This window comes from Myotis brandtii, unplaced genomic scaffold (genome assembly GCF_000412655.1).
Source record: "Myotis brandtii unplaced genomic scaffold, ASM41265v1 scaffold250, whole genome shotgun sequence".
NCBI classification, from domain to species: domain Eukaryota; kingdom Metazoa; phylum Chordata; class Mammalia; order Chiroptera; family Vespertilionidae; genus Myotis; species Myotis brandtii.
The window spans coordinates 1,140,864-1,152,974 of NW_005359478.1; the positions used below are offsets into that span (position 1 = coordinate 1,140,864).

At 52.6% G+C, this 12,111-nt stretch overlaps 1 protein-coding gene across 8 annotated transcripts in view; it reads right to left on the minus strand.

Annotated features, from left to right (window-relative positions):
• Nucleotides 1-1,801: 1,801 nt before the first annotated feature.
• CRTC2 (CREB regulated transcription coactivator 2) overlaps nucleotides 1,802-12,111 on the minus strand; it is a 10,692-nt gene continuing 382 nt past the window's right edge. For 2 of the 8 annotated variants that reach the window (XM_014540750.1, XM_005867445.2), the window contains exons 2-15: nucleotides 9,513-9,614; nucleotides 9,320-9,436; nucleotides 8,226-8,287; nucleotides 6,854-6,922; nucleotides 6,593-6,696; nucleotides 6,475-6,504; nucleotides 6,240-6,304; nucleotides 6,094-6,143; nucleotides 5,721-5,965; nucleotides 4,963-5,369; nucleotides 3,180-3,449; nucleotides 2,917-2,997; nucleotides 2,531-2,717; nucleotides 1,802-2,452 (exon numbers count right to left, since the gene is read on the minus strand). In XM_014540750.1, coding sequence (XP_014396236.1) covers nucleotides 2,232-2,452; nucleotides 2,531-2,717; nucleotides 2,917-2,997; nucleotides 3,180-3,449; nucleotides 4,963-5,369; nucleotides 5,721-5,965; nucleotides 6,094-6,143; nucleotides 6,240-6,304; nucleotides 6,475-6,504; nucleotides 6,593-6,696; nucleotides 6,854-6,922; nucleotides 8,226-8,287; nucleotides 9,320-9,436; nucleotides 9,513-9,614 — 2,010 coding nt within the window. In that variant the 3' untranslated portion in view covers nucleotides 1,802-2,231. Of the gene's footprint in view, nucleotides 2,453-2,530; nucleotides 2,718-2,916; nucleotides 2,998-3,179; nucleotides 3,450-4,962; nucleotides 5,370-5,720; nucleotides 5,966-6,093; nucleotides 6,144-6,239; nucleotides 6,305-6,474; nucleotides 6,505-6,592; nucleotides 6,697-6,853; nucleotides 6,923-8,225; nucleotides 8,288-9,319; nucleotides 9,437-9,512; nucleotides 9,615-12,111 lie in introns of those variants that run through there. The other 6 variants (XM_005867447.2, XM_005867446.2, XM_014540751.1 and 3 more) reach the window with 6 other exon arrangements.

Genomic DNA, 12,111 nt, shown 5'->3' on the forward strand with positions numbered 1-12,111 from the left:
AGAGCGCCCCCTGGCGGCTGGGAGGGCCCCTTGCACCCAAGCAGCTTCTCACCACTCACACGAGGCTGCAGGACACGAGCGGGGCGGCCGCTGAAGTCCAAGGCGATCCTAGTCACATATGCAATGCAGGCCTTGGGGAGGGCCCTGAAGGCCTAGGCAGCAACACCCAGGTGGCTCCCCCTACTTCCAGGTTTAGGGCACATTGTAGTCCCTTCCCGCCTAAGCCAGAGCTCTCAGTTCTCTTTTCTGAAAGTGACAAAAGCTTTGGAAAGAGGAAGAGGAAAGACCAGGAATGTAGGGTGTGAAAAGAGTAGCAGAGGTGTGGGTAACTGAGGAGGGACATGACCCTTCTGACTTTCGTGGGAGTGGAAGAGAAGAGGGGAGAGACTATGATGGTTAGAGGGCTAGCAGCAACCCAAGCCAGAGAGGAAAGCTCTTAGAACATAGCACTCAAGCATCTGGAGAATGAGTGAAGTATGGCGAGGGTGAGTTCATGCCTAGTGAGGGGGCAGAAATGAGACCTCAGAGCTTCCCTGACACCTAGAAGCATGGGTTCAGAGGCCGGCCAGTTACTGCTTGTCTAATTTCTTCTAGGCTTAAAGGGCCATAAAGAAGGGGGAGCCAACCCAAGACCTACATGGTGTCAGGATTTAAATCCTCTCTCCTAGGTAACATTAGCACTGAGGCCAGCTACTCCGGAAGAAAGCTGGGATCCTTCAGACACATCAAACCTCTGGTTCAGCTTGCAGTTGCTTCCTCACTTCTACTCACTGCCAGGCCACAGGGTTGAGGAAGAGGAGTAACTCACCTGGCCAGCCAGAACTCGTCCCGATGCTGCAGCAGGGCCCTGAACAGATGGGAGGCACCTGTGCTGCCATGGAAGCTGAAATCCAGCCTGAACTCCCATGTCCAATGCTAGGTACAAATTCTGATGCTGGCCCAACTGGCGTGGCTCAGTGGCTGAGCACTGACCTATGAACCAGGAGGTCATGGTTCTATTCCTGGTCAGGGTACATGCCCTGGTTGCGGGCTCGAACCTCAATAGGGGGTGTGCAGGAGGCAGCTGATCAGTGATTCTCTCTCATCATTGATGTTTCTCTCTCTCCCTCTCTGAAATCAATAAAAATATATTTTAAAAAAAAAACACGCCCTAACCGGTTTGGCTCAGTGGATAGAGCGTCGGCCTGTGGACTGAAGGGTCCCAGGTTCAATTCCGTTCAAGGGCATGTACCTTGGTTGCAGGCACATCCCAGTAGGTGTGTAAGAGGCAGCTGATAGATGTTTCTCTCATCGATGTTTCTAACTATCTATCCCTCTCCCTTCCTCTCTGTAAAAAATCAATAAAATATATTTAAAAAAAACAAAAAACAAACAAAAAAAAACCCAACAAATTCTGACACTGCGGGGTGGGTCTCGAGGGTGGAGGCCTTCCACAAACCACAATGGTGCTCAGAAGATGTAAAAAGCACAACAGATGGCCCAGCCCTGGCGGATAAACAGTGGTTAGAAGGTCTTGGATTCAATTTCCTGTCAAGGGCTCATGGTTGCAAGTTCAATCCTCGGCCCCAGTCAGGGTGTATGCAGGAGGCAACCAATCGATGTGTTGCTCTCATATCCATGTTTCTCTCGCTCTCTCTCTCTCCTTTCCCTCCCTCCCTTCTACTCTCTCTAAAAATCAATGGAAAAAATATTCTCGGGGGAGGATTAACAACAAAAAAGCACAACAGGTGAAAGGGTCAGTACCCCAGGGACTCCCTAGTTTCCCAGCCACATCCCAAACAGTAGACAAACACATCAAGGGTTTGATATGATTTTTTTATTAACATATAATATATTTAATAAAAAATAATATCCACTCTGGTTCTCTCCTCCATTGCAAGGGGAAGAGTGGTGAGGAGGGGCTGGCACTGCCCACCCCTGGGCATCCAGAACTAGCCTTGCCTCTGGGGCTCCCTCTACCCCCTGCTTTCCAACAGGCTCTGACCTCCAGACAGACGGTTCAAAGTTACAAGTGCTTTAGACCCTCCCTTGAGCTCCCCCAGGCCTACCCCTGTGTAGAATTCAGGGGCCGCCTGGATAAACCCCTTGCTTTTCCTCATTCTCGGGATCCCTCATTCATGTTAGAAAGAGGATCTGGGGGCAGAGAGTCGAGTCTCTACTGGCCAGGGGGAAGGGAGGAAAGGGACAGTGATGGGGAACAGGGCCAGTCAGAGGGAGGATGATGCGTCCCCTCACTGTAGCCTGTCACTGCGGAATGAATCCTCCACCGCAGGATCAGGCAGCAGGGCACAGGGGTCGCTCAGCATGTTGAGGCCTTCCAGGCCCAGTGGCTCCATGCGCAGTTCCTCCTCCAGCCCCAGCCCTAACTCCAACCCAGCTGCTGACACCTCGAAGCCAGGCACCCCAGAGAGGGCCGCTGCAATCTCCTTCGAGAAACCTGGGGAGGAGTCTCCTGTGTGGGCAGAAGAAATGGGTGAGGACCCCCTAATCTCCTACTGTGCCATCCCCCATGACCACCCACACCTCTCACCTGTGAGGATGATGTTAGGCCCTGAGCCATGGCGGGAACAATGGGTCAAGTTCTGGTGGTTGAGGGCATGGGGGTCCTGGAAGCCACTCACTGATCCCTCACCCCCTAAAAACCCAGAACCTTCAGAAAAGCCAGTGGGATCCAGCGCGAGGCTGGATGTTGAACTCTCCATGCTGAACTGCTCCAGCTATGGACACAAAGACAAACCCTGAGGAAGGGGGTCTCAGAACAGGGGTACCTGCCTGCCACTGCTTAGCCCTGCTAATACATCCCCTTTCCCCAACAATCTCCCCACCCCCACCCCCGAACAAAAGCAGAGACAGGAGATGGCAGCAAGCAGAGCGACAGAGGCGAGCACGGGCCCCAAGTAGCTGTGGGCACCGTACCTGCTGGGACAGAGCTTGTGCGTGCCAGGAAGAGAAGGGGTCAAAGCAGTAGTCATCAAAGAGCAAGCTGTGCAGAGATAGCTAAGGGGAAAGGGACAGGAAAGGGGTCAGATGCAGGACAGGAGCCCCAAGTCGGCAGTGTCATATTCCCTGGAGGGAGGGAAGATCTCCCCCACCTGGATCTCCCAACTCATACAGCACCAATGATATCTGACGCACTCCCATTCCCTCCCCGGCTTCGGAGCTAAGAACCTGGTACTCACATTCCCCAGGCTGAAGTCACTCACTGGCCGGTGGTAAGACTGCTGCCCATGCCCACTGGAGCTGGGAGGGTACAGTGTCCCATAGTGTAGCTGCCTGCCTGGGGGCTGCCCACCTGAGGGCTGCACCAAGCAGGCCTGAGAGGGCAGCCCTGGTTGCTGTAGAGGCTTTGGGGTGGAGGGCTGGGCGGGCAGAACCAGACTTGAGTGGCTGTATGGGTATGAAGGCAGCCGCTGGTCAGTGGGCAGTTTACTGGTATCCAGGGGGACGCCCTAAAAGAAGCAAGGAAAAGAGGGAAGCGTACCTTTCAGCGTGTCCCCAAGAGGAACTCTTAGGGCTTCCCACCCTTAGAAACTGCAACCATCCTCAACACAAACCTGACAACGTCCCCATAGATATCCCCGGGATTAGGTGCAATTACGCAAAACTGCTGATCAGAATACAAGCAACTGAGTGAGGCTAATATAAGAATAATTTTTAAACAGGTCCAGAAGTAAACTATTCCTACACCTTGGTGCTTTAATGATTATTAGTAATCAAACACTTGTGACACTCCTAACAAGTGCTTGACAGCACAACAGTAAACTTGAGAACCGCCATTCTAAAGTCTTGAAAAGGCCAGAGGGAATGAGAGAGGAAGGAAGGAAGAAGGTAGGTTCACTCCAGGCTTTAAGAGAACACAGCCCTGGCTGGCCTGGGTCTCAGGCTTTCCTACAGAAGGGACCACAGCAGATGGAACACAGCACACACATTCCAGGGAAGGGGAATGGAGGAGGAGGAGAAAGTAGGGCAGAGGAGAGGGAAAGAGGAACACTGGGGTGAAAGGAGAAGGGGTACAGAGAAAGTAAAAACAGAGAAGGTGGAGAGGGCTGAGAATCTGAGCACCGAGGAAAGCCCTGAACTAAGAGTTTTCAGTTCTGGTCCCAACTCCTCCTAACGCGCTGTGTAAATTTGGGAAAGTCGTTTTCCCGCTGGCCCCCGTCTCCACAGCTATACAATGAAAGGACTAGGCTCCATGGTCTGAGCATCTCTGAGTTTATGGAATCTAGAAAAGGAAGAAGGGAGATGGCAGAAGGGATGAAACAGGATGGAGACATGAGAAAAAAAGACAGACAAGAAAAGCAGGACAGGAACAGAAAAGGGAAAAAGGGAAGGGATAGGCGACCATCTGTCAAGCCTGCCGCGGGTCAGGCATGGTGCTGAGCACTTCACGCGCATGATTTCCTTTGACTCTTACAGTCTCATCCTTGTTCTATAGATGAGAATGCTGACACTCGTAGAAATTAAACAACTGTCCAAGGAGACTACTAATTAGAGTAGGATTTGAATCAGAAAGCTTAACCCCAAGGTTTGCACTCTGAAGCCAAGAGGAGACAAGATAGATAAAAGATGGGGCAGGTCGCCCAGCCAGCGTGGCTCAGTGGTTGAGTGTGGACCTGTGAACCAGGAGGTCAAGGTTCGATTCCTGGTAGGGGCACAGGCACAGGTTGCAGGCTCAGTCCCCAGTGGGAGGTGTGCGGAAGGCAGCTGATCAATGATGCTCTCTCATCGTTGATGTTTCTATCTCTCTCCCTCTCCCTTCCTCTCTGAAATCAATAAAAATATATATTTTTTTAAAAGATGGGGCAGGTAGAGGATAGAGGAATTGAAGGGGATGGATGAGACAAGGAGTACGGGAAGTAAGGAGAAGAGGTTTTTCAGGAAAGGGGGGTGCGAGGGAAAGAACTTAGCAGAAAAAAAGAAGGGGGAGGGAGACAGACATGTAGGAAAGGCAGCCACGCATACCTGAGTGATGGAAGACAAGGTGGGTGACATTGTTGGCGAAAACTGTTTGGGCATCTGCTGTTGGGACCTTCTGGCGTCGGCTGGGCCCGCGGGCAAACTCAGGGGGCTGAGGGGTACACGGCGGTGGCGGGGGGAGGCCCCAGGGGTAGACGCTGGGTAAGGGGGGGTACCCAGCACAGGAGGTGAAGCAGAGGAGGAGGAACAGGAGGAGGAGAGGGCTGGGGCACTGAGTGAGGGGTGACCCAGGGAGGCGGTGGGCAGTGCATGGCGGGCCAAGGAGGAGGCAGGCAGTGAGGGGTGACTGTGGGAGCCCTGGAGCTGGGGCTGAGGGCTGCTCAGGGAAGCCTGGAGGTTGGGATTGCTTAGGGAAGACTGCAAGGATGGATGGCTGAGAGGTGAATGAAGTCCTGCAGGCACAGACAAAAAACCAGAGATGCCAACATTACTGATGGGAACTGGGCCCCCTTCTGCCCAGAACGGGTCGCAGTGATCAGACTATGGAGGTGGCAACACAGTGTCCTCTCTACACTGTCCCTGGCAGTGATGTTGGCCCTGCCCACTTGGGGGCAGCTCTCCATCTTCTTTCTAGGAAAAGCCACACCTACCAGTTCTCACTGGCAAAAAAGTACAGTGAGAGAAACCTGGTACAGACAGGTGACGGGTGGTGGGTTGATGTGGGCAGTCACTGGTGCTCCAGCCTCCCATCCCTTAGCCCCTCCAGCCAGGCAGCACCCCGTGGACTCAGGACAGCCACTCACCTGGCGTATCATAGCCTGGGCCTAGGCCCAGGCCCCCACTGATGCCCAGGTGGGTCATGGTGTGGGTCAAATTGGAGGTACTGTTGCCCCCGCTCAGGCTAGAGTAGGATGTCTCCTCTGGGTCCAGGGGGGTGGGCAGCGGTGGGGGAAAGTGCAGGTTGGTGAGGTCAGGTAGGGATCCTCCCGTGTTCATGGCAGGGGGGAGGACAGGCACACTGGCAGGCTGGTCAGGAGATGGAACGATGCTGGGAAGGAGAGGAAAAAGAGACGTCATTGTGGGGGGCAGTAGAAAGGGAAGAGCAGAGATCAGCCTCCCACATTTCCCTTTACTTCCCTTCCCCATCCTCTCAGCAAACATCACGGAGACACTTACTTAATTCCAGGGACTTCACAGGACCGAGGTCGGGAGGAGGAAGAGGACAGCTGAGGAGAGAAGGAAGAATGTGAAAAGTGACCACAGTGCTCAGGGGAGGCCCCTGAGAGACCTGCCATGGGAAGAGGGGTAATAGGCACACGCACCTTCTTAGCATCCCAGGGCTTCAGCAAATGCCTGTCATCTAGTAAGTTCTCCTCAATAGCAGGGACTTGAAAGAGAAAGATCGGTGAGGAGAGGGCTACGGAAGGAGTCCGTAAGGTAGGACAGGAGCACAGGCAGGCAGGAGGGAGTCTGCCTCCCTGGCCCTGCGCAAAGCCCCCAGCACCAGCCCACAAATTCTTAGGCATTCAGTACCCACAAGTGGCGAGAAACATATACCTTTGGAGTCCATTTCGCCATCCAGATAACCTGCAAAGGATGCAGGGGAGTTGGCTGCAGGGCCCACATCAAACCAAAGCACCATGCCTACTCCCTAACCCAGGGACATGCCACTTACCTCCACGGCGACTGGGCAGGACACTGGGAGGTACAGGGCCTGGATAAGTGTCCTGAGGGTTGGGGTTCATTACGCTTGTGTGAAGGGCTGAGTCAGAGCTTGTCCTGTGGGGCAAACATAGATCAGCTGGCACCAGTGACAGTCTGCCTGGCCCCCATGCCCTCCTCCTCAGCCGGGAAAAACACTAGCTGGGCTGGACAGGGTATGGCCCCGAAACTACGGTAAGAGGAGATGTAGACTAAAGAAGGCAAGGACCATCACCTGTTAAGTGCAGATGGTAGTCGAAACAACTGCCCCTTCTCTGCAGGGAAATTACCCCAGGGCATTGTCCTGGGACGAAAAACAAAGTCGGGAAGAAGGTCAGTAGTGGACAAGGCAGGCATGGGGATTGGGAAAGGTGGGGCAGCCGAGGAGGAAGTAAGGAGGGCTAGGCACCCAGGACCATGCCTCTTTTCTTTCTGGTTCTAGTATCTGTGACCCATGAACCCTCTCCCCAGTCAATCTTGAACAGCGATTTTCAACCGGTGTGCCATGGCACACAGCTGTGCCGTAAGAATTCTAAAAACATCCAGTACCTGACTATTTAGTCAGGGACATTGACCCCTTTTCTCCTTAGATTGTTAAATTTAAAAAATGACAACCATCAACACAACAATAGCTGTCTGATGTGAATACCCTGCCGGGAACCACAACTATATAGGTCATATAAAAGAGATGCATCTTATTGGTCAGAGCTCATAATAAGGTTGCGTCTGATTGGTTAATTCTTGGTATCAAAAATCCTTATATACAAGTACAGGCACCTGATTTTTTAATTTATTTTCTTTTTTATTGATTGATTGATGATTTTTAGAGTGAGAGGAAGTGGGGGAGAGGGAAAGAGAGATCAATTTGTTGTGCCATTTATTTATGCATTCACTGGTTGACCCTTGCATGTGTCCCAACCCGGGATGGAACCCGCAACCTTGGCGTATCGGGACAGCGCTCTAACCAACTGAGCTACCTAGTCTGGGCAACACCTGATTTATTAAAAAGTCACTTAGGAGCAAAAAGGGTAGGTAAAAAATTACTATTTTTAAAAACCAATCAAAATTATACCAATTTTTTTTTGTCAGAGTAGCAAAAAACTAATATATTTTTTGTTGTGCCACAGAATTTTAGTAATTATTTTACGTGTGCCATGAGTTGAAAATCACTGATGTAGGAGATTTGGGAAATCTCAACTTCTATCTGGAGGACAAGCTGATCTGGAGCCCAGCCACTCTTCTATGTACAAGTATTAGCCATGAGATGGACAGGGGAAGGGTTCGGTATCTGAGTGCCAGAACACTACATCTGGCACCCACTCTTGACAAGAGGCAGCTGTTCTCCCTTCCCCCTGACAAACACACCCCAGCTGGCCCCAGTTACCATTGGTCCTGCCCTGCTTGGACTGGGAGGCTTGGCCACCCGTGTCAATATGGCCAAGGCTGGACTCTGACCCACCTACTCCACCTGCCACCACCCCTCCCAGCCCTGCCCTTAAGAGAGGAGGTACTGTTGAAAGCCTGGCCCAGCAAGCCCAACCCCAACACAAGCTCCCTCCAGAGATATGTCAGAGTGGGCAGGAGATCCGCCTGCCCTGGACACTGACCTCCGCCAGCTGGACTCCGGGGGAGGAGACAAGTAGGCAGGACTGTAGGGAGAGCTGTCAATGTGAACAGCACCAGTTAAGGTAAAAAGTGAGGAGAGGTTGGATGGGCTAGCCCAGTGGTCGGCAAACTCATTAGTCAACAGCCAAATATCAACAGTTCAACGACTGAAATTTCTTTTGAGAGCCAAATTTTTTAAACTTGAACTATATAGGTAGGTACATTGTTATTAACTTAATTAGGGTACTCCTAAGGCTTAGGAAGAGCCACACTCAAGGGGCCAAAGAGCCACATGTGGCTCGCGAGCCGCAGTTTGCCGACCACTGGGCTAGACACCAGATGAGGGAAGAATAATGGAGACAGCAGGTGTGAGTTTCAAGAAACAAATACCTTTCTTCTTCTCAACAAGGGGCAACAATCAGGTCAGAGAATGGAAGAGAAGAGGGTTAGGCCCAGCAGAGTTGGAAAAATATAGGAGAATATCTAGGTGGGTCTTGGGGAGACAGATCTATGGAGGTCTCTGAGATTGAAAGCTAAGGACAGAAATGTGTGGAGAGAACCAAACTCCCTCTATTAATTTTCTAAAAATATGTTTTTATTGATTTCAGAGAGAGGAAGAGAGGAAGAAGGGGGGGGGAGAGAGAGAGAGAGAGAGAGAGAGAGAGACAGACATCAATGATGAGAATCATCCATCGGCTGCCTCCTGCACGCCCCCTACTGGGGGGATTGAAACCTAGGCATGTGCCCTGACCGGGAATCCAGCCATGACCTCCTGGTTCATGGGTCCACACTCAACCACCGAGCCACACTGACCGGGTAAACCAAACCCCCTTGAGCAGGAGACAACAAAGAGCTAGCTGAATAAGGCAGTCAGAGCCAGCAGAGATGGAGGGCTCAACCTCTGGAGCAGCCACTCCTTTGCACAGGAGCCAGCGCGCTCACCTGGGCCAAATGGTCACTTTTCTGGGAGGCTGGGTAAAGGAGAGCCCCTGGAGAAAATAGGACTGGACAGCACTTCAAGTCCCTTCCCACCATGAGTTCCTAAGGGACTCCAACCCCCCACCCTCCAAACCCCCCAACCCTCTGTGAAGGATATGTGGCGGGGGTAGCGGCGGAGTGGGGACACCATTCTTCGGGGATCTCGCTGCACCCGTTCCACCAGCCCATGGTGCCGAGTGTTCCGGGATGAATCCAAAGGTGAGTGGAGGGGGCTCTGCCAAAACACAGAGGTGAGTCGATGGGGGAGCTGCCGAGGAGCCTGCACTGGCCTGAGGCTGGTGTCCACTCACCTGGAACTCAGCCAAGCCACAGCCAATCTGGTTCACATTGGGCAGAGAACCTCCGTAATGGGAGTTCCTTGTGTATGCCAGTCGCAGTTTTTGGGCCTGTAACTGAAACATGAAAGGCAAATGGGAACGTCAGGCAGGGGCCTGAGTACTGCTCCTATTCTTTGGCCACCCTTACCATCCCTGTCTCCAGGACAGGCGACTATTGGTGCTGCTTTTAAGAGATTTGCCAGAAGAAGAGGAAGAAGAAAAAAAAAATGGTGCTGGGGAAAAGCTCCACTGAGACCAGGTGTAAACAACCTGCCCTAGCTCTTCTGCAGGCTGCCCGCATCAATGACATCACCAATGCCTGGCATCAAACACCCTGCCAAGCACAGAGCCTGACACTCTGCTCAGTTGTCATCAGTCTAAACAGAGTCCCTGGGGGGTTGCCAGGAGCCCCCAGCTAGTCACATGGGAAGAGGAGCCTATTAGGCACCTCTGCTTTCCCTTCCAGATGTGTCCCAGAGTGATTGGCAAACGAGAAAGGCCACAGGTGGATGCCACAGAGACCAGCCTTTTCCTGTGGCTTCTGGGCTCTGCCATTTGCCCAGCCTCAAGCAGGCTACACAGAGCTGCACCTCCTAAACGAGAACATCTGAGGAATAATGGCTCACGTAGCTGTAAATACAGGGCCAAAACCAAGGCACACGCTTCTACTTAGTTGTAAGGCCCCGGAATGGGCAGGAAAGCCTGCAGAATGGGAATGGGAGAGGGAACAGTAGTCCACTCTAGTCTGGGCCAGAGCCATCTCCCTAGCCGCACCCTCACTTTGGGGAGATAAGTCTGGCACTGGAGCGAGACACCACATCCCTCAGCCTGGCATGGCTTTAGTCCGGCTACAGATCTCGTGTCCCTCTGTGAGTGGTGAGCACCTACTTCTGAGACTCGACCACTGTCAACAGCCAAATAAAAAGATCCAGGGCAGCTGATGAGGAGCAAATTCTATGAGCTTCTGGGACACACTGTTGTGCATAGGCTACTCTCAGAACTTTCTGTCCCAGGAGGTCAGCCCAGTGAGTTTAGTGGGCACTATGCTGAACTTTGGACCACTTCAGGGCTGCCTATATATATATATATATATATATATGACAACCCCAGCTTCCAAGCAGTATAGGCCTCATGGCCACATCTGCCCTCCCAGCTAGCCAAATAACAGGCTTACGCTCCTGGGTTCCCAGGCTCTGGCCGAGTATGCCCACTGGAATCTTACGTGCAGCAGAGAAGTGACCCCGCAGGGGCAAGGTGGGTAGAGGTGGCCTTTGACAGACCAAGACACTACAAAGATAGATGGCCCGGCTTTGAGTTTCTCACAAGCCTTTCTTTGTTTGCACACACAAGCCCTAAGATCCTACCATGCTCTGCGGGAGTCACAGTCCAGAAGGCAGGGCCTCAAGCTGTCAGCTAGAGATCATCAGCCTCTCACCCACCTTCTTGCCTCTGCCCCACCATGACCAAAAGCTACTAAAGGGGAGCAGTCAACAGGCAGACCATGATCCTCATGGCAGTCAGCAGGGGTTAGGCACACACACACAAGATTTGCCTCCCCACCTAACTATCTCGTTTCTGTCTCCCACAAACTAGGGCACATGGTCTCTAGAGACTCAAAGGGGAAACAAACATGAAAAAGACTAAGAGAGTCGAGGGAGAGACACACAAAAATAAAACCAGAGTCAGTCCTAGACAGATGCAATCACAGTCAAATCAGGAGAAAGAGCTTTGAAATGTGGTATTTATGTTCCACCATCTCCCCTTTTAAATTCCTTCTAGCTCCCTGCCATGAGGGAATCCTACAATATTCTCCTAGCCTGCTGTTTTGAGAACAATGCCTCCCTAAATTAGGACTGCATACCAGCTGGGCGAACTCCCACCCCTCACTCCCTCAGACATCCAGTGCTGGTAGCAAAAAATCAAGGCCAGAGACTCGGTTTCAGAGGCAACTCTGCCAGGATGCCTTTTTTCTGGCTCTTCCTAGGAATTACTATTCCCTCCACATAGAAGACCCTCCAAGCCAACCCATAACCGACCCACGAAGCAGCCATCTCCCCAGAGAGCTCAGCAGACCATCGGATTCCACACAACCTATAGCCACCGGCTCCCGATTTCAGGATTCAAAGCCCTGCCTCTCCTCCGAGGCGGCCACCACGGCAGAACACCACGCACCAGCCTGTGAGCAATGGACCTCACCTTCATTCACGTCAGGAAACCACAAGAAGCGTTTGAAAAAGGAAGCAAAGGGACGGGACGCAGGAGGGGACTTCCTGCTCCACTATACCCAGCGCCGCTGTTCAAACCACTCCAGGGGCCCTTTCCCAGGGGAACTGAAGTGCCCGGTGGCCAAGAGGGCAGGAGGAAGGACCAGAGTGGAGGAGACAGAGCAGGGCAAGCTGACCATCCCCCAACCCACACCCCAACCACCCGGGATGCTCGGGCGGAATCCCGGAGGGGACTCCATCAGAGATGCACAATGACCACCCCCTCCGCCGGTTCCAGGGAACGGTCTCCTCCCTCCTCCCTCTCCTCACCCACTTAGCCCCCCGTCCTTCCCAAACTCCCAACCTCA